Here is a 19,419-nt window from a genome sequence, read left to right on the forward strand (position 1 = left end):
ACAAGAGCAGTGTGTAAATTAATTTATTTCCATTGCACTCAATGACACACGCATGCACACACACACTCTGCTCAAAGATCCATTATTTACAAAACCTTTACACACTTATAAAATAGTGCACTGTCTCAGAGATAAAGGATACATACATATATAAGAGCTTTCAAAAGAAATGCATACAATAGGCAATTGGCACATCCAGAGGCAGGTTTTATCACCAGCTCTGCATGTTTCATATTTGTCAAACAGACCGTTAAAGAGGCACATTCTGCAAGTGCAGCTTCAACAAATAGAGAGTACTCAGCTACAATACAAATCCCTTTTGAAATACCTCAAACCAGGGATCCAGCCCCTTTGGTCATTCACAATTTTTTTTTTTTTTTTTTTTTTTTTGGAAATAATCACACCCGTAAGCAAAATATCTTGCAATTTACCTTTGATTTGAGAGGAAAACTGGTGGTAAACTTGACACTTTAGTGCAATTAGCAAGGTAAGACGCTTCATTTTAAAGACTACAATGATTTCTTTAAAGCACAAAAAAGTCAAATGTACTTAAAAAAACAGGAGGATAATTATACTGAGCAATGGTGACATCTACTGGTTATAATTAGCACCATTTAGCTCTTTGCAAGGAACAGACATGATGCTCACTTTAAACAAACTGCTCAGATGTTTTTGCTCATATGAATGAATCTCTTTGGTTTCAAATGGGTAACTTCTTTTTGATCCCATGTCCCTCCTTCCTGCATGGATTCCATCCCCCGCCGGCCCGATGCTTTCAGTTTGTCTCCTCATCTCCTTCTAAGTAGTACGGGTTCTCGTGGCCTTGAACCAGGTAGGAGTAGCGGGACGGATTTTTACCTTTGAAGGTCCTCATTCCATCTATGCTGAGATCGTATGATCCCGACTGAAATGTCAGTGGAAGCAGTGTGTTAGTGTCTCTCAGATGTGGGGACTTCACACATTCACACACAAACACCCTCAAAAGGCAAGACACACACAAGTAACCACAGTCACCAATGTGTATTGAAAACTAATCATAGTCACTCCTAAACTAGATTAGACTAGATTAGAACTAGATTTAACATGAAGATGAAAGCAGACGGCTTTCCACAACCATCCAGCTTCCCATCACCCGATAACACTGCCACCACGATTCTCATGCGGTTGGTCTACACAATCAGAAGGGGAATCGAGGAAAATCAAAAGCTAGAAGCAAAGCCATGCCTTACCTTTTTCCATCCTTTCTGCTTCGGATGAAACCCCTAAAGCAACACACTGGGAGTCAGGCAAAGCAGGGAGCATGGGAGGGAGCTACATGCTAGCATGAGTTGGGTTCAACATACTGGTGAGCATTGGATTGAAAACATGTCATTTAATCTGTGATCTGAAATCATAAAACACGGTCATCTGCACGGTGAGCATGGATTTGTTGATTTGCTGGTCAGAGTGTCACGATTTTTCACCTGCAAATGATCACATCCACGCTCACTGGGTGGGTTTAAGGTTAATCAGCAGATGCGATCTGGATGCAAGATGGCGGGGCAACACTGAACAAACTGATTTAGTGGACGGTCGACACTACGCATGACTGAGTCTGAGGGTTAGTGGGAAGTATTTCAGGCAACAGAGACGACGGGAGAACATGTGGTAACTCACTCCTCCATTGGTTTGATGCGTTCTGTCCCCCAGGATATCGGTGTAGGCCGCTTCTGTCATCTCCATGGAACGAGCTGCGTTCCATTTAGTGGTGGCGCGGGGGATGGGGACGACGCCAGCGGGCCAGGACTCACCTATGGAGTATGGACTGCTGCTGTTGTCTGGCTTACTCCTGGAGTATCTCCTCCTGATGTACAGACAACGGGAATACAACATTTTTCTATTTTCCTTTTCAAATCCAACAATGAATTGATCTTACTAAGAAGTTCTGCACTTGTATCCAAAGTCTGATATATCTCATTCCTCTGGATCATAGAGCTCCATTGATCTCCCAAAACTATTCAAATCTGGAAATGAAACCCAGTGAAAAAAGTTTTCATGTGTATATTTATGTGTTTTTGGACAACAATGCAGCTCAGCTGGCGTCATCACATTATTATTCACGATGAAATGCCACAGAAAGAGTACAGATGCTGGAAAGTACTGAAAGACGCATTAACATATTGTTGGTTTTGGTCTTTTTATGGGATTTGGTGACAATAAGAAAATTACTGAATACCGCCAGCCTTATCCTTTAACGTCCTGAAGTATTCATTTGGTTGAAAAGTGAGCTTTTTAGACATTCAGGCTACAAATACACATTGAAATATAGGTATTAAGATACTGAAACAACACTAGACTATCACTAAATTTAAATTTTCTGACCTGCAAAATAACCAGATATGATATTTACAGAACTAATGTGGGTCAAATGTGAACATGCATTTCTTTCCAGAGAGCCACTGTATGAGTTGGATTTACTCAAAGCAAGTTAGTGTTAATGTTGGTAAAGTTGTGAGGACCTTACCAGCCGTAGTAACTGATCATAGCCAGGACCAGGATGAGAAGAATTCCTCCCAGTACACAGGAGACGACCACCACTGCCAGCAGAGAAGCTGTAAACCACACACGGAGACATATTTAGATTTTTATGGGTCAGCACATCACTGCTGCTGCATCGTTTTTTGCCTTTGAAATACTGCTGTTACTCACAATCCTGACAGTTGAAGCCACCATATCCAAATTTACACCTGCAAGATAAAAAAAACACTTAAACATAATGGAATTAGGATTTCAGGGCTGTCCTGAATCCACACGGGGGAGCCAACTTCACATCATGTGCACCACACACAGTAATACACACACACGCCACACCCCACACACAAAACTTAGCCTGTTAACAAAATTAAAAATGTGTGCACTCACGGCTTGCACTGGTCTCCATCTGGCTCCTGTCCACTTGGACACGCTGCAAAGGGAAACAATAATTTAAACACACAGTGTTTTTCACAAAGAGACTGAAATAAGAATAACAGGCTACAGTTTCAGACTCCATCACGGTGGATGGAGACGCACAGTTCGCCTGGTTGCACATGTAATGAAAACACAAGGACAATGAGAGCCTCTTCATACGGAGGCTCCATGATGACCATTACAAACCAACACATAATTGCATATTATGTTGTTTTCCCAGGAAAATCAGCTCTTCTTATAGCTGATCTCCTTGGTCACGACTCTCCAGAGAGAGAGAGAAAGCTCTGATTCCTCCATGTGTTTCCAGGGAAACAACCCCGTTAAAAAGAAATAAAATACAGAGATAAATGAAGTCGGTGCCAAGGGTCGGCATGGAGAAAAGGCCACAGCTCTTGACCTCGTCTCTGAGTCTCGCTCCCTGTTGCTTCTCCCCCTCATTCTCACACACCAAGTATTTTACTGAGGATAAGGAGGTTTTGTTTAAGCTCTCTCAACTGTAGATCAGCTGGGAAAGATTGGGTCATCAGCTCTTTTGCTCCATACATGAGACTTTAGTAGTCTATAGTGTTATGGCAGCAGAACTTTTCCACATTACACAATTTTGACCATAAAAGACACAACAATGACTCCTGGAGTGTGGTCTGCTCTGCTTCTTGGTACTGGAGGTAAAGGTCATTGAGTAGTCATACTTACCCATACAGCTGATGCTTGAGTACAAGCTTTTGATGTAGCCAGTTTTACAGGTACAAGCAGCCTGGCCATTTTGATTTTTACAAATTGTAGAGATGGGTTCACAAGGAAATGGCTCCACATCACACAGTTCTTCAGCTAAGACAGAGAAGATATAAAACTGGAATATGAGAAAAACTTGAGATAAGAGAAAAAAACAAATTAAAAGCCAAAAGCAGTACTTACGTGTAAAACTAGCATTCTTCAACAATCCACCTGAGGACTCCCTTATAGCCGTTTCAATAGACTTTTTAATACTATCTTCAGTGGCATTGGTGTTTTCAAAGATGTTGTTTACTATTGCTCTCACACTTCCCTGTCTAGAGAATTATACAGAAGCACCAAAAAAGTTACAAAAACAGAAAAATCAAACTTTTGTGACATGTGGGATATTTTTCTGCAGCAGAGAAAGAGAAAATACTCACTCAAGTCGGACAACCTCAGACCTCTGGTACCCTGGCTCTTCTTTGAGAACTTCATAGAGCTATGACACAGAATAATCATGTGGTTTAATGTCTGAGAGAGAAGCATTTATTTTAACATTTCAACATGCTTTGTGAGCTCACAACCCACCGCTGCTGAGATTTTATTCGCTGTTTCCTGGAATATTCCTGAGGACCTGTTCTTCATCTCCTCTTTAAACTCCAAGCTGGTGACATGAAGCTCGCCTGGGAACACTTGAGCTGAGTGAAGAAGATGAGAGGAGAAAATAAGGCAAAAGTCTGAGCAACACCACCCTGTTCTGACTTCTGTTATTGTCGTTTTTTCATCTTATGTTCTTACCGGGTACGCAGCGGTCATTCTGCAGGTAGGTACCAGAGCGACACTGACAAACGCTTTCAAGACAAGCCCTGTCAGGTGGGCACGGGACAGCAGGACACACTGATGACAGAAGAAAAGAGGAAAAATGAAATAGACAGAAATAATTATCTCTAGCAGTGTGGGTCTTTGTGTGAGCAGGATTTAATTCCAACCAATAATTTATATAATAACAATTTTATGGGCAACCACCCACTCCAACACTTTGGAGAAAGGTACGAACCGATGACTGGGATGGTGGCGGTGGTGGATGGCGCTGTTGTAACAGGTGGGTTGGTAGTGGTGGTTTCTGCAATGTGGCAAAGGACATTTGACAAATCACCAAATAATCAACCTCTAATTATGCCAATGAAAATCTATACATTTGCTGCATACCAACGACCGGCGAGGCTTTCATATTGTCTGCCGCGTTTTTCACTTATTGATCTATTGTTGTCCAATGTATCACTGTGTAGTATTTTGATAACTGGTACATTTTAAAAAACACTTTCTTCATTTATTTATAGCATCTATTATTCAAAATCAACCATCAGAAAGGACTGCATTCGCAAGCATCTCACCTGGCTGTGAGAATAATGTGAATATGAAGATGAAATAATAATTGGTATTATTGATAATTTATTTTTTGGCCTGTGCAACTTGCACACTGGTCAAATTACGAAGTGCAGCTTTAACTTACAGTCCTCACTGAATTCCCTTTCACCTGCATGTCACAGCATATTATTTTGTAAGGACAAACATCATCACTTATAATGCTGTTACCTTGTGAGGTTGTTGTTGAGGGACCAATGGTCGGTGTACTCGTAGTTGTGTCGGTGGTTGGGCGTGTGGTCGGTGTACCCGTAGTTGTGTCGGTGGTTGGGCGTGTGGTCGGTGTACCCGTAGTTGTGTCGGTGGTTGGGCGTGTGGTCGGTGTACCCGTAGTTGTGTCGGTGGTTGGGCGTGTGGTCGGTGTACCCGTAGTTGTGTCGGTGGTTGGGCGTGTGGTCGGTGTACCCGTAGTTGTGTCGGTGGTTGGGCGTGTGGTCGGTGTACCCGTAGTTGTGTCGGTGGTTGGGCGTGTGGTCGGTGTACCCGTAGTTGTGTCGGTGGTTGGGCGTGTGGTCGGTGTACGCGTAGTTGTGTCGGTGGTTGGGCGTGTGGTCGGTGTACCCGTAGTTGTGTCGGTGGTTGGGCGTGTGGTCGGTGTACCCGTAGTTGTGTCGGTGGTTGGGCGTGTGGTCGGTGTACTCGTAGTTGTGTCGGTGGTTGGGCGTGTGGTCGGTGTACTCGTAGTTGTGTTGGTGGTTGGGTGTGTGGTCGGTGTACTTGTAGTTGTGTCGGTGGTTGGGTGTGTGGTCGGTGAACTTGTAGTTGTGTCGGTGGTTGGGCGTGTGGTCGGTGTACTTGTAGTTGTGTCGGTGGTTGGGCGTGTGGTCGGTGTACTTGGAGGAGGTGTGGTGGTTATGGTACTGGGTGGAGGTGATGGAGAGTCAGTTGAGCTGCTGGTGGTGACTGTGGTTGTAGGAGTGGTTGATGGTTTCATAGTTGTAGATTCTGTACTTGCAGTTGATACTGTGGTTGTGAACTGCTCTGTGGTGGACGGGGGTGAAGTTGTAAAACTGCTGGTTATGTTGTCTCCACTTGGACCTGAGGTTGAAGTTACAGTCGTGTCAGAAACTGGAGCAGTGGTTGGTGTCTCGGTGCTCGTTCCTCCATCACTGGTGACATTATGTGTGGTGCCTGCTGTCGTTGTTCCTACAGTCAAAAGAAAAGCAGACAAATAATCAGCTCATCACCTTTTCTTTCCTGGCCACATCTCATTAAGGTGAAAAAATATTTTAAATGCATGATGTGATTGGCTCTGGTGTTCCCCCGTGGTGGTATCAGATAAGACATGCGAGAGAGCAACAAAGACCAGACAAATGTCCAGATACATGTGCCAACAGCAACATATGACTGCAGTGGTGTTCACTGACAGTGTCTCATTTTTCCAAAAACAAAAACGTAGGTCATCAGCATAAATGTGAGAAAGTGAAATGTGATTTTTTTGGCCACTTCTCAGCAGCATAAGATATAACCACAATCAAGTAACATGCACATTCATTTGAAGTAGATTTCGATTGATTTTGACTTGGAATTTAGTGAGGAAAGTGGAAATATCAGTAACAAGGACTCAAAGCAGCACTGTGCCTCAGTACAGCCTCAGAGGGCATGACTGTAGACTTTTGAAGATGTCAAAAATCTGCATTCAGAGACCTGAAGAATGTGCACACTTGTAAAATTACCCAGTGCAGCTTTAACTTCGAGTCCTCACTGAATTCCCTCTCACCTGCATGTTGTTGTATATTATTTTGTAAGAACAAACGTCAACAGTCGTCATGCTGTTAGTCCTACCTCCTGAGGTGGTTGTTGAGGGACTAGGGGTGGTCGTATCTAAAGTGGGGGTTAAGGTGCTACTGCCTGGGGAGGAGTTTGTAGGGAGAGAGCTGGAGGTGGAGATGGAGGTAGGAGAGGAGGGTGTGGGTCCAGTTGTGAGTGTTGTAACTGCAGTGATGGTGGAGCATGGGGTGGTGGTGGACAGAGTCTCAGGCGAGGTGTTAGTAGATGCTGTTAATGTAGATGCAGTCAGGACAGGTGAAGATGTTTCTGGAGTGACTGTACTTGTACTTGCTGGACTACTGCTGGTGTAAGCGGTTGTTGTACTATTAGTTTTATTGGTGGTTGTCTGTGAGGTTAGTGTATTAGGGGATGAGTCAGTGGTTGTCTGTGAGGTTGGTGTATTAGTGGTTGAGTCGGTGGTTGTCTGTGAGGTTGGTGTATTTGTGGTTGCATCGGTGGTTGTCTGTGAGGTTGGTGTATTAGTGGTTGAGTCGGTGGTTGTCTGTGAGGTTGGTGTATTAGTGGTTGAGTCGGTGGTTATTCGTGAGGTTGGTGAATTTGTTGTTGCGTCGGTGGTTGTCTGTGAGGTTGGTGTATTAGTGGTTGAGTCGGTGGTTGTCTGTGAGGTTGGTGTATTAGTGGTTGAGTCAGTGGTCGTTTGTGAGGTTGGTGTATGAGTAGTTGAGTCGGTGGTTGTCTGTGAGGGTGGTGTATTAGTGGTTGAGTCGGTGGTTGTCTGTGAGGTTGGTGTATTTGTGGTTGAGTCGGTGGTTGTCTGTGTGGTCGATGTACTTGCGGTTTCCTTGGTGGTTGTCTGTGAGGTTGGTGTATTTGTGGTTGCGTCGGTGGTTGTCTGTGAGGTTGGTGTATTTGTGGTTGAGTCAGTGGTTGTCTGTGAGGTTGGTGTATTTGCGGTTGCGTCGGTGGTTGTCTGTGTGGTTGGTGTATTTGTGGTTGCATTGGTGGTTGTTTGTGAGGTTGGTGTATTAGTGGTTGAGTCGGTGATTGTCTGTGAGGTTGGTGTATTAGTGGTTGAGTCGGTGGTTGTCTGTGAGGCTGGTGTATTTGTTATTGCGTCGGTGGTTGTCTGTGAGGTTGGTGTATTAGTGGTTGAGTCGGTGGTTGTCTGTGAGGTTGGTGTATTGGTAGTTGAGTCGGTGGTTGTCTGTGAGGTTGGTGTATTAGTGGTTGAGTCGGTGGTTGTCTGTGAGGTTGGTGTATAAGTGGTTGAGTCGGTGGTTGTCTGTGAGGTTGGTGTATTAGTGGTTGAGTCGGTGGTTATCTGTGAGGCTGGTGTATTTGTTATTGCGTCGGTGGTTGTCTGTGAGGTGGGTGTATTAGTGGTTGAGTCAGTGGTTGTCTGTGAGGTTGGTGTATTAGTAGTTGAGTCGGTGGTTGTCTGTGAGGTTGGTGTATTAGTGGTTGAGTCGGTGGTTGTCTGTGAGGTTGGTGTATTAGTGGTTGAGTCGGTGGTTGTCTGTGAGGTTGGTGTATTAGTGGTTGCGTCGGTGATTGTCTGTGAGGTTGGTGTATTAGTGGTTGAGTCGGTGGTTGTCTGTGAGGTTGGTGTATTTGTGGTTGTGTCGGTGGTTGTCTGTGAGGTTGGTGTATTAGTGGTTGAGTCGGTGGTTGTCTGTGAGGTTGGTGTATTAGTGGTTGAGTCAGTGGTTGTCTGTGAGGTTGGTGCATTTGTGGTTGAGTCGGTGGTTGTCTGTGAGGTTGGTGTATTTGTTGTTGCTTCGGTGGTTGTCTGTGAGGTTGGTGTATTAGGGGATGAGTCAGTGGTTGTCTGTGAGGTTGGTGTATTAGTGGTTGAGTCGGTGGTGGTCTGTAAGGTTGGTGTATTTGTGGTTGCATCGGTGGTTGTCTGTGAGGTTGGTGTATTAGTGGTTGAGTCGGTGATTGTCTGTGAGGTTGGTGCATTTGTGGTTGAGTCGGTGGTTGTCTGTGAAGTTGGTGTATTTGTGGTTGAGTCAGTGGTCGTTTGTGAGGTTGGTGTATGAGTAGTTGAGTCGGTGGTTGTCTGTGAGGGTGGTGTATTACTGGTTGAGTCGGTAGTTGTCTGTGAGGTTGGTGTATTGGTAGTTGAGTCGGTGGTTGTCTGTGAGGGTGGTGTATTAGTGGTTGAGTCGGTGGTTGTCTGTGAGGTTGGTGTATTAGTGGTTGAGTCGGTGGTTGTCTGTGAGGTTGGTGTATTTGTGGTTGAGTCGGTGGTTGTCTGTGAGGTTGGTGTATTAGTGGTTGAGTCAGTGGTTGTCTGTGAGGTTGGTGTATTGGTAGTTGAGTCGGTGGTAGTCTGTGAGGTTGGTGTATTTGTGGTTGCGTCGGTGGTTGTCTGTGAGGTTGGTGTATTTGTTGTTGCTTCGGTGGTTGTCTGTGAGGTTGGTGTATTAGGGGATGAGTCAGTGGTTGTCTGTGAGGTTGGTGTATTAGTGGTTGAGTCGGTGGTGGTCTGTGAGGTTGGTGTATTTGTGGTTGCATCGGTGGTTGTCTGTGAGGTTGGTGTATTAGTGGTTGAGTCGGTGATTGTCTGTGAGGTTGGTGTATTAGTGGTTGAGTCGGTGGTTGTCTGTGAGGTTGGTGTATTTGTGGTTGTGTCGGTGGTTGTCTGTGAGGTTGGTGTATTAGTGGATGAGTCAGTGGTTGTCTGTGAGGTTGGTGTATTAGTGGTTGAGTCGGTGGTTGTCTGTGAGGTTGGTGTATTAGTGGTTGAGTCGGTGGTTATTTGTGAGGTTGGTGAATTTGTTGTTGCGTCGGTGGTTGTCTGTGAGGTTGGTGTATTAGTGGTTGAGTCGGTGGTTGTCTGTGAGGTTGGTGTATTAGTGGTTGAGTCAGTGGTCGTTTGTGAGGTTGGTGTATGAGTACTTGAGTCGGTGGTTGTCTGTGAGGGTGGTGTATTAGTGGTTGAGTCGGTGGTTGTCTGTGAGGTTGGTGTATTTGTTGTTGAGTCGGTGGTTGTCTGTGAGGTTGGTGTATTTGTGGTTGAGTCGGTGGTTGTCTGTGAGGTTGGTGTATTGGTAGTTGAGTCGGTGGTAGTCTGTGAGGTTGGTGTATTTGTGGTTGCGTCGGTGGTTGTCTGTGAGGTTGGTGTATTTGTTGTTGCTTCGGTGGTTGTCTGTGAGGTTGGTGTATTAGGGGATGAGTCAGTGGTTGTCTGTGAGGTTGGTGTATTAGTGGTTGAGTCGGTGGTGGTCTGTGAGGTTGGTGTATTTGTGGTTGCATCGGTGGTTGTCTGTGAGGTTGGTGTATTAGTGGTTGAGTCGGTGATTGTCTGTGAGGTTGGTGTATTAGTGGTTGAGTCGGTGGTTGTCTGTGAGGTTGGTGTATTTGTGGTTGTGTCGGTGGTTGTCTGTGAGGTTGGTGTATTAGTGGATGAGTCAGTGGTTGTCTGTGAGGTTGGTGTATTAGTGGTTGAGTCGGTGGTTGTCTGTGAGGTTGGTGTATTAGTGGTTGAGTCGGTGGTTATTTGTGAGGTTGGTGAATTTGTTGTTGCGTCGGTGGTTGTCTGTGAGGTTGGTGTATTAGTGGTTGAGTCGGTGGTTGTCTGTGAGGTTGGTGTATTAGTGGATGAGTCAGTGGTTGTCTGTGAGGTTGGTGTATTAGTGGTTGAGTCGGTGGTTGTCTGTGAGGTTGGTGTATTAGTGGTTGAGTCGGTGGTTATTTGTGAGGTTGGTGAATTTGCGGTTGCGTCGGTGGTTGTCTGTGAGGTTGGTGTATTAGTGGTTGAGTCGGTGGTTGTCTGTGAGGTTGGTGTATTAGTGGTTGAGTCAGTGGTCGTTTGTGAGGTTGGTGTATGAGTAGTTGAGTCGGTGGTTGTCTGTGAGGTTGGTGTATTTGTGGTTGAGTCGGTGGTTGTCTGTGTGGTCGATGTACTTGCGGTTTCCTTGGTGGTTGTCTGTGAGGTTGGTGTATTTGTGGTTGCGTCGGTGGTTGTCTGTGAGGTTGGTGTATTTGTGGTTGAGTCGGTGGTTGTCTGTGAGGTTGGTGTATTTGTGGTTGCGTCGGTGGTTGTCTGTGAGGTTGGTGTATTTGTGGTTGCGTCGGTGGTTGTCTGTGAGGTTGGTGTATTTGTGGTTGAGTCAGTGGTTGTCTGTGAGGTTGGTGTATTTGCGGTTGCGTCGGTGGTTGTCTGTGTGGTTGGTGTATTTGTGGTTGCATCGGTGGTTGTTTGTGAGGTTGGTGTATTAGTGGTTGAGTCGGTGATTGTCTGTGAGGTTGGTGTATTAGTGGTTGAGTCGGTGGTTGTCTGTGAGGCTGGTGTATTTGTTATTGCGTCGGTGGTTGTCTGTGAGGTTGGTGTATTAGTGGTTGAGTCAGTGGTTGTCTGTGAGGTTGGTGTATTGGTAGTTGAGTCGGTGGTTGTCTGTGAGGTTGGTGTATTAGTGGTTGAGTCGGTGGTTGTCTGTGAGGTTGGTGTATAAGTGGTTGAGTCGGTGGTTGTCTGTGAGGTTGGTGTATTAGTGGTTGAGTCGGTGGTTATCTGTGAGGCTGGTGTATTTGTTATTGCGTCGGTGGTTGTCTGTGAGGTTGGTGTATTAGGGGATGAGTCAGTGGTTGTCTGTGAGGTTGGTGTATTAGTGGTTGAGTCGGTGGTTGTCTGTGAGGTTGGTGTATTAGTGGTTGAGTCGGTGGTTGTCTGTGAGGTTGGTGTATTAGTGGTTGAGTCGGTGGTTGTCTGTGAGGTTGGTGTATTGGTAGTTGAGTCGGTGGTAGTCTGTGAGGTTGGTGTATTTGTGGTTGCGTCGGTGGTTGTCTGTGTGGTTAGTGTATTTGTGGTTGCGCCGGTGGTTGTCTGTGTGGTCGATGTACTTGCGGTTCCCTTGGTGGTTGTCTGTGTGGTCGATGTATTTGTTGTTGCGTCGGTGGTTGTCTGTGTGGTTGGTGTATTTGTGGTTGAGTCAGTGGTTGTCTGTGAGGTTGGTGTATTTGCGGTTGCGTCGGTGGTTGTCTGTGAGGTTGGTGTATTTGTGGTTGCGTCTGTGGTTGTCTGTGAGGTTGGTGTGTTAGTGGATGAGTCGGTGGTTGTCTGTGAGGTTGGTGTATTAGTGCTTGAGTCGGTGGTTGTCTGTGAGGTTGGTATATTTGTTGTTGCGTCGGTGGCTGTCTGTGAGGTTGGTGTATTAGTGGTTGAGTCGGTGGTTGTCTGTGTGGTTGGTGTATTTGTGGTTGCATCTGTGGTTGTCTGTGAGGTTGGTGTATTCATGGATGAGTCAGTGGTTGTCTGTGTGGTTGGTGTATTTGTGGTTGTATCGGTGGTTGTCTGTGAGGTTGGTGTATTAGTGGTTGAGTCGGTTGTTGTCTGTGAGGTTGGTGTATTTGTTGTTGCGTCGGTGGTTGTCTGTGTGGTCGATGTACTTGCGGTTTCCTCGGTGGTTGTCTGTGAGGTTGTTGTATTTGTTGTTGCATCTGTAGTTGTCTGTGTGGTTGGTGTATTTGTGGTTGCGTCTGTGGTTGTCTGTGAGGTTGGTGTATTAGTGGATGAGTCGGTGGTTGTCTGTGAGGTTGTTGTATTTGTTGTTGCATCTGTAGTTGTCTGTGTGGTTGGTGTATTTGTGGTTGCGTCTGTGGTTGTCTGTGAGGTTGGTGTATTAGTGGATGAGTCGGTGGTTGTCTGTGAGGTTGGTGTCTTAGTGGTTGAGTCGGTGGTTGTCTGTGTGGTTGGTGTATTAGGGGATGAGTCAGTGGTTGTCTGTAAGGTTGGTGTATTAGTGGTTGAGTCGGTGGTTGTCTGTGAGGTTGGTGTATTAGTGGATGAGTCAGTGGTTGTCTGTGAGGTTGGTGTATTAGTGGTTGAGTCGGTGGTTGTCTGTGAGGTTGGTGTATTAGTGGTTGAGTCGGTGGTTATTTGTGAGGTTGGTGAATTTGTTGTTGCGTCGGTGGTTGTCTGTGAGGTTGGTGTATTAGTGGTTGAGTCGGTGGTTGTCTGTGAGGTTGGTGTATTAGTGGTTGAGTCAGTGGTCGTTTGTGAGGTTGGTGTATGAGTAGTTGAGTCGGTGGTTGTCTGTGAGGTTGGTGTATTTGTGGTTGAGTCGGTGGTTGTCTGTGTGGTCGATGTACTTGCGGTTTCCTTGGTGGTTGTCTGTGAGGTTGGTGTATTTGTGGTTGCGTCGGTGGTTGTCTGTGAGGTTGGTGTATTTGTGGTTGAGTCGGTGGTTGTCTGTGAGGTTGGTGTATTTGTGGTTGCGTCGGTGGTTGTCTGTGAGGTTGGTGTATTTGTGGTTGCGTCGGTGGTTGTCTGTGAGGTTGGTGTATTTGTGGTTGAGTCAGTGGTTGTCTGTGAGGTTGGTGTATTTGCGGTTGCGTCGGTGGTTGTCTGTGTGGTTGGTGTATTTGTGGTTGCATCGGTGGTTGTTTGTGAGGTTGGTGTATTAGTGGTTGAGTCGGTGATTGTCTGTGAGGTTGGTGTATTAGTGGTTGAGTCGGTGGTTGTCTGTGAGGCTGGTGTATTTGTTATTGCGTCGGTGGTTGTCTGTGAGGTTGGTGTATTAGTGGTTGAGTCAGTGGTTGTCTGTGAGGTTGGTGTATTGGTAGTTGAGTCGGTGGTTGTCTGTGAGGTTGGTGTATTAGTGGTTGAGTCGGTGGTTGTCTGTGAGGTTGGTGTATAAGTGGTTGAGTCGGTGGTTGTCTGTGAGGTTGGTGTATTAGTGGTTGAGTCGGTGGTTATCTGTGAGGCTGGTGTATTTGTTATTGCGTCGGTGGTTGTCTGTGAGGTTGGTGTATTAGGGGATGAGTCAGTGGTTGTCTGTGAGGTTGGTGTATTAGTGGTTGAGTCGGTGGTTGTCTGTGAGGTTGGTGTATTAGTGGTTGAGTCGGTGGTTGTCTGTGAGGTTGGTGTATTAGTGGTTGAGTCGGTGGTTGTCTGTGAGGTTGGTGTATTGGTAGTTGAGTCGGTGGTAGTCTGTGAGGTTGGTGTATTTGTGGTTGCGTCGGTGGTTGTCTGTGTGGTTAGTGTATTTGTGGTTGCGCCGGTGGTTGTCTGTGTGGTCGATGTACTTGCGGTTCCCTTGGTGGTTGTCTGTGTGGTCGATGTATTTGTTGTTGCGTCGGTGGTTGTCTGTGTGGTTGGTGTATTTGTGGTTGAGTCAGTGGTTGTCTGTGAGGTTGGTGTATTTGCGGTTGCGTCGGTGGTTGTCTGTGAGGTTGGTGTATTTGTGGTTGCGTCTGTGGTTGTCTGTGAGGTTGGTGTGTTAGTGGATGAGTCGGTGGTTGTCTGTGAGGTTGGTGTATTAGTGCTTGAGTCGGTGGTTGTCTGTGAGGTTGGTATATTTGTTGTTGCGTCGGTGGCTGTCTGTGAGGTTGGTGTATTAGTGGTTGAGTCGGTGGTTGTCTGTGTGGTTGGTGTATTTGTGGTTGCATCTGTGGTTGTCTGTGAGGTTGGTGTATTCATGGATGAGTCAGTGGTTGTCTGTGTGGTTGGTGTATTTGTGGTTGTATCGGTGGTTGTCTGTGAGGTTGGTGTATTAGTGGTTGAGTCGGTTGTTGTCTGTGAGGTTGGTGTATTTGTTGTTGCGTCGGTGGTTGTCTGTGTGGTCGATGTACTTGCGGTTTCCTCGGTGGTTGTCTGTGAGGTTGTTGTATTTGTTGTTGCATCTGTAGTTGTCTGTGTGGTTGGTGTATTTGTGGTTGCGTCTGTGGTTGTCTGTGAGGTTGGTGTATTAGTGGATGAGTCGGTGGTTGTCTGTGAGGTTGTTGTATTTGTTGTTGCATCTGTAGTTGTCTGTGTGGTTGGTGTATTTGTGGTTGCGTCTGTGGTTGTCTGTGAGGTTGGTGTATTAGTGGATGAGTCGGTGGTTGTCTGTGAGGTTGGTGTCTTAGTGGTTGAGTCGGTGGTTGTCTGTGTGGTTGGTGTATTAGGGGATGAGTCAGTGGTTGTCTGTAAGGTTGGTGTATTAGTGGTTGAGTCGGTGGTGGTCTGTGAGGTTGGTGTATTCGTGGTTGAGTCAGTGGTTGTCTGTGAGGTTGGTGTATTGGTAGTTGAGTCGGTGGTTGTCTGTGAGGTTGGTGTATTTGTGGTTGCGTCGGTGGTTGTCTGTGTGGTTGGTGTATTTGTGGTTGCGTCGGTGGTTGTCTGTGTGGTTGGTGTATTTGTGGTTGCATCTGTGGTTGTCTGTGTGGTTGGTGTATTTGTGGTTGCATCTGTGGTTGTCTGTGAGGTTGGTGTATTAGGGGTTGAGTCAGTGGTTGTCTGTGAGGTTGGTGTAATTGTGGTTGCATCTGTGGTTGTCTGTGAGGTTGGTGTATTTGTGGTTGAGTCGGTGGTTGTCTGTGAGGTTGGTGTATTTGTTGTTGCTTCGGTGGTTGTCTGTGAGGTTGGTGTATTTGTGGTTGCGTCGGTGGTTGTCTGTGTGGTTGGTGTATTTGCGGTTGCGTCGGTGGTTGTCTGTGAGGTTGGTGTATTAGTGGTTGAGTCGGTGGTTGTCTGTGAGGTTGGTGTATTAGTGGTTGAGTCAGTGGTTGTCTGTGAGGTTGATGTATTGGTAGTTGAGTCGGTGGTAGTCTGTGAGGTTGGTGTATTTGTGGTTGCGTCGGTGGTTGTCTGTGTGGTTAGTGTATTTGTGGTTGCGCCGGTGGTTGTCTGTGTGGTTGGTGTATTTGTGGTTGCATCTGTGGTTGTCTGTGTGGTTGGTGTATTTGTGGTTGCATCTGTGGTTGTCTGTGAGGTTGGTGTATTAGGGGATGAGTCAGTGGTTGTCTGTGAGGTTGGTGTATTAGTGGTTGAGTCGGTGGTGGTCTGTGAGGTTGGTGTATTTGTGGTTGCATCGGTGGTTGTCTGTGAGGTTGGTATATTTGTTGTTGCGTCGGTGGCTGTCTGTGAGGTTGGTGTATTAGTGGTTGAGTCGGTGGTTGTTTGTGTGGTTGGTGTATTTGTGGTTGCATCTGTGGTTGTCTGTGAGGTTGGTGTATTCATGGATGAGTCAGTGGTTGTCTGTGTGGTTGGTGTATTTGTGGTTGTATCGGTGGTTGTCTGTGTGGTCGATGTACTTGCGGTTTCCTCGGTGGTTGTCTGTGAGGTTGTTGTATTTGTTGTTGCATCTGTAGTTGTCTGTGTGGTTGGTGTATTTGTGGTTGCGTCTGTGGTTGTCTGTGAGGTTGGTGTATTAGTGGATGAGTCGGTGGTTGTCTGTGAGGTTGTTGTATTTGTTGTTGCATCTGTAGTTGTCTGTGTGGTTGGTGTATTTGTGGTTGCGTCTGTGGTTGTCTGTGAGGTTGGTGTATTAGTGGATGAGTCGGTGGTTGTCTGTGAGGTTGGTGTATTTGTTGTTGCATCTGTAGTTGTCTGTGTGGTTGGTGTATTTGTGGTTGCGTCTGTGGTTGTCTGTGAGGTTGGTGTATTAGTGGATGAGTCGGTGGTTGTCTGTGTGGTTGGTGTATTAGGGGATGAGTCAGTGGTTGTCTGTAAGGTTGGTGTATTAGTGGTTGAGTCGGTGGTTGTCTGTGAGGTTGGTGTATTTGTTGTTGCTTCGGTGGTTGTCTGTGAGGTTGGTGTATTTGTGGTTGCGTCGGTGGTTGTCTGTGTGGTTGGTGTATTTGCGGTTGCGTCGGTGGTTGTCTGTGAGGTTGGTGTATTAGTGGTTGAGTCGGTGGTTGTCTGTGAAGTTGGTGTATTAGTGGTTGAGTCGGTGGTTGTCTGTGAGGTTGGTGTATTTGTGGTTGCGTCGGTGGTTGTCTGTGTGGTTGGTGTATTTGCGGTTGCGTCGGTGGTTGTCTGTGAGGTTGGTGTATTAGTGGTTGAGTCGGTGGTTGTCTGTGAGGTTGGTGTATTAGTGGTTGAGTCAGTGGTTGTCTGTGAGGTTGGTGTATTGGTAGTTGAGTCGGTGGTAGTCTGTGAGGTTGGTGTATTTGTGGTTGCGTCGGTGGTTGTCTGTGTGGTTAGTGTATTTGTGGTTGCGCCGGTGGTTGTCTGTGTGGTTGGTGTATTTGTGGTTGCATCTGTGGTTGTCTGTGTGGTTGGTGTATTTGTGGTTGCATCTGTGGTTGTCTGTGAGGTTGGTGTATTAGGGGATGAGTCAGTGGTTGTCTGTGAGGTTGGTGTATTAGTGGTTGAGTCGGTGGTGGTCTGTGAGGTTGGTGTATTTGTGGTTGCATCGGTGGTTGTCTGTGAGGTTGGTGTATTAGTGGTTGCGTCGGTGATTGTCTGTGAGGTTGGTGTATTAGTGGTTGAGTCGGTGGTTGTCTGTGAGGTTGGTGTATTTGTGGTTGTGTCGGTGGTTGTTTGTGAGGTTGGTGTATTAGTGGTTGAGTCGGTGGTTGTCTGTGAGGTTGGTGTATTAGTGGTTGAGTCGGTGGTTGTCTGTGAGGTTGGTGCATTTGTGGTTGAGTCGGTGGTTGTCTGTGAGGTTGGTGTATTTGTTGTTGCTTCGGTGGTTGTCTGTGAGGTTGGTGTATTAGGGGATGAGTCAGTGGTTGTCTGTGAGGTTGGTGTATTAGTGGTTGAGTCGGTGGTTGTCTGTGAGGTTGGTGTATTAGTGGTTGAGTCAGTGGTTGTCTGTGAGGTTGGTGTATTTGTGGTTGCATCGGTGGTTGTCTGTGAGGTTGGTGTGTTAGTGGTTGAGTCGGTGATTGTCTGTGAGGTTGGTGTATTAGTGGTTGAGTCGGTGGTTGTCTGTGAGGTTGGTGTATTTGTGGTTGTGTCGGTGGTTGTCTGTGAGGTTGGTGTATTAGTGGATGAGTCAGTGGTTGTCTGTGAGGTTGGTGTATTAGTGGTTGAGTCGGTGGTTGTCTGTGAGGTTGGTGTATTTGTTGTTGCGTCGGTGATTGTCTGTGAGGTTGGTGTATTAGTGGTTGAGTCGGTGGTTGTCTGTGAGGTTGGTGTATTAGTGGTTGAGTCAGTGGTCTTTAGTGAGGTTGGTGTATTAGTAGTTGAGTTGGTGGTTGTCTGTGAGGTTGGTGTATTTGCGGTTGCGTCGGTGGTTGTCTGTGTGGTCGATGTATTTGTGGTTGCGTCGGTGGTTGTCTGTGAGGTTGGTGTATTTGTGGTTGAGTCGGTGGTTGTCTGTGAGGTTGGTGTATTTGTGGTTGAGTCTGTGGTTGTCTGTGAGGTTGGCGTATTTGTTGTTGCGTCAGTGGTTGTCTGTGTGGTCGATGTACTTGCGGTTCCCTTGGTGGTTGTCTGTGTGGTCGATGTATTTGTTGTTGCGTCGGTGGTTGTCTGTGTGGTTGGTGTATTTGTGGTTGAGTCAGTGGTTGTCTGTGAGGTTGGTGTATTTGCGGTTGCGTCGGTGGTTGTCTGTGAGGTTGGTGTATTTGTGGTTGCGTCTGTGGTTGTCTGTGAGGTTGGTGTGTTAGTGGATGAGTCAGTGGTTGTCTGTGAGGTTGGTGTATTAGTGCTTGAGTCGGTGGTTGTCTGTGAGGTTGGTATATTTGTTGTTGCGTCGGTGGCTGTCTGTGAGGTTGGTGTATTAGTGGTTGAGTCGGTGGTTGTCTGTGTGGTTGGTGTATTTGTGGTTGCATCTGTGGTTGTCTGTGAGGTTGGTGTATTCATGGATGAGTCAGTGGTTGTCTGTGTGGTTGGTGTATTTGTGGTTGTATCGGTGGTTGTCTGTGAGGTTGGTGTATTAGTGGTTGAGTCGGTGGTTGTCTGTGAGGTTGGTGTATTTGTTGTTGCGTCGGTGGTTGTCTGTGTGGTCGATGTACTTGCGGTTTCCTCGGTGGTTGTCTGTGAGGTTGTTGTATTTGTTGTTGCATCTGTAGTTGTCTGTGTGGTTGGTGTATTTGTGGTTGCGTCTGTGGTTGTCTGTGAGGTTGGTGTATTAGTGGATGAGTCGGTGGTTGTCTGTGAGGTTGTTGTATTTGTTGTTGCATCTGTAGTTGTCTGTGTGGTTGGTGTATTTGTGGTTGCGTCTGTGGTTGTCTGTGAGGTTGGTGTATTAGTGGATGAGTCGGTGGTTGTCTGTGAGGTTGGTGTCTTAGTGGTTGAGTCGGTGGTTGTCTGTGTGGTTGGTGTATTTGTGGTTGCATCTGTGGTTGTCTGTGAGGTTGGTGTATTAGTGGATGAGTGGGTGGTTGTCTGTGAGGTTGGTGTATTAGTTGTTGCGTCGGTGGTTGTCTGTGAGGTTGGTGTATTTGTTATTGTGTCGGTGGTTGTCTGTGTGGTCGATGTACTTACGTTTTCCTTGGTGGTTGTCTGTGTGGTCGATGTATTTGTGGTTGCGTCGGTGGTTGTCTGTGAGGTACATGTACTTGCGGTTGCGTCGGTGGTTGACTGTGTGGTTGGAGTATTTGTGGTTGCATCGGTGGTTGTCTGTGAGGTTGGTGTATTAGTGGTTGAGTCGGTGGTTGTCTGTGTGGTTGGTGTATTTGTGGTTTCGTCGGTGGTTGTCTGTGTGATCTGTGTGCTTGCAGTTGTGTTGGTGGCTGTGTGTGCGGTCGATGTACTTCCTATTTCGTCAGTGGTTGTCTGTGTGGTTGGTGTATCTGTGGTTTCGTTGGTGGTGGTGTCTGTGGTTACAGTGCTGTGAGGATTTGTAGAAGTGGTTGATGGTTTCGTAGTTGTAGATTCTGTTGTGCCATTTTCTGTAGTTGTAGCTGGTGCTGAGGTTGTGGACTGCTCTGTGGTGGACA

The 19,419-nt window shown here is 46.6% G+C and overlaps 2 protein-coding genes across 5 annotated transcripts in view; both read right to left on the minus strand.

Moving 5' to 3' along the window:
- Positions 1–604: 604 nt before the first annotated feature.
- LOC143334571 (uncharacterized) overlaps positions 605–19,419 on the minus strand; it is a 32,059-nt gene continuing 13,244 nt past the window's right edge. For all 4 annotated transcript variants that reach the window (XM_076753410.1, XM_076753411.1, XM_076753409.1 and 1 more), the window contains 12 exons: positions 5,260–6,234; positions 4,721–4,786; positions 4,462–4,560; positions 4,252–4,361; positions 4,104–4,162; positions 3,865–3,998; positions 3,643–3,777; positions 2,902–2,944; positions 2,689–2,726; positions 2,504–2,591; positions 1,657–1,843; positions 605–904 (listed from right to left, as the gene is read on the minus strand). In XM_076753410.1, the coding sequence (XP_076609525.1) occupies positions 776–904; positions 1,657–1,843; positions 2,504–2,591; positions 2,689–2,726; positions 2,902–2,944; positions 3,643–3,777; positions 3,865–3,998; positions 4,104–4,162; positions 4,252–4,361; positions 4,462–4,560; positions 4,721–4,786; positions 5,260–6,234 (2,063 nt within the window). In that variant the 3' untranslated portion in view covers positions 605–775. The remainder of the gene's footprint in view (positions 905–1,656; positions 1,844–2,503; positions 2,592–2,688; positions 2,727–2,901; positions 2,945–3,642; positions 3,778–3,864; positions 3,999–4,103; positions 4,163–4,251; positions 4,362–4,461; positions 4,561–4,720; positions 4,787–5,259; positions 6,235–19,419) is intronic.
- Positions 6,933–19,089, minus strand: LOC143333822 (uncharacterized). The gene is made up of 3 exons (XM_076752178.1): positions 19,039–19,089; positions 16,391–17,227; positions 6,933–6,965 (listed from the first exon to the last, which is right to left on the minus strand). The coding sequence occupies exons 1-3, from the start codon at positions 19,087–19,089 to the stop codon at positions 6,933–6,935; spliced, it is 921 nt and encodes a 306-aa protein (XP_076608293.1).

This window comes from Chaetodon auriga, chromosome 16, assembly GCF_051107435.1.
Source record: "Chaetodon auriga isolate fChaAug3 chromosome 16, fChaAug3.hap1, whole genome shotgun sequence".
Taxonomy (NCBI): Eukaryota; Metazoa; Chordata; class Actinopteri; order Chaetodontiformes; family Chaetodontidae; genus Chaetodon; species Chaetodon auriga.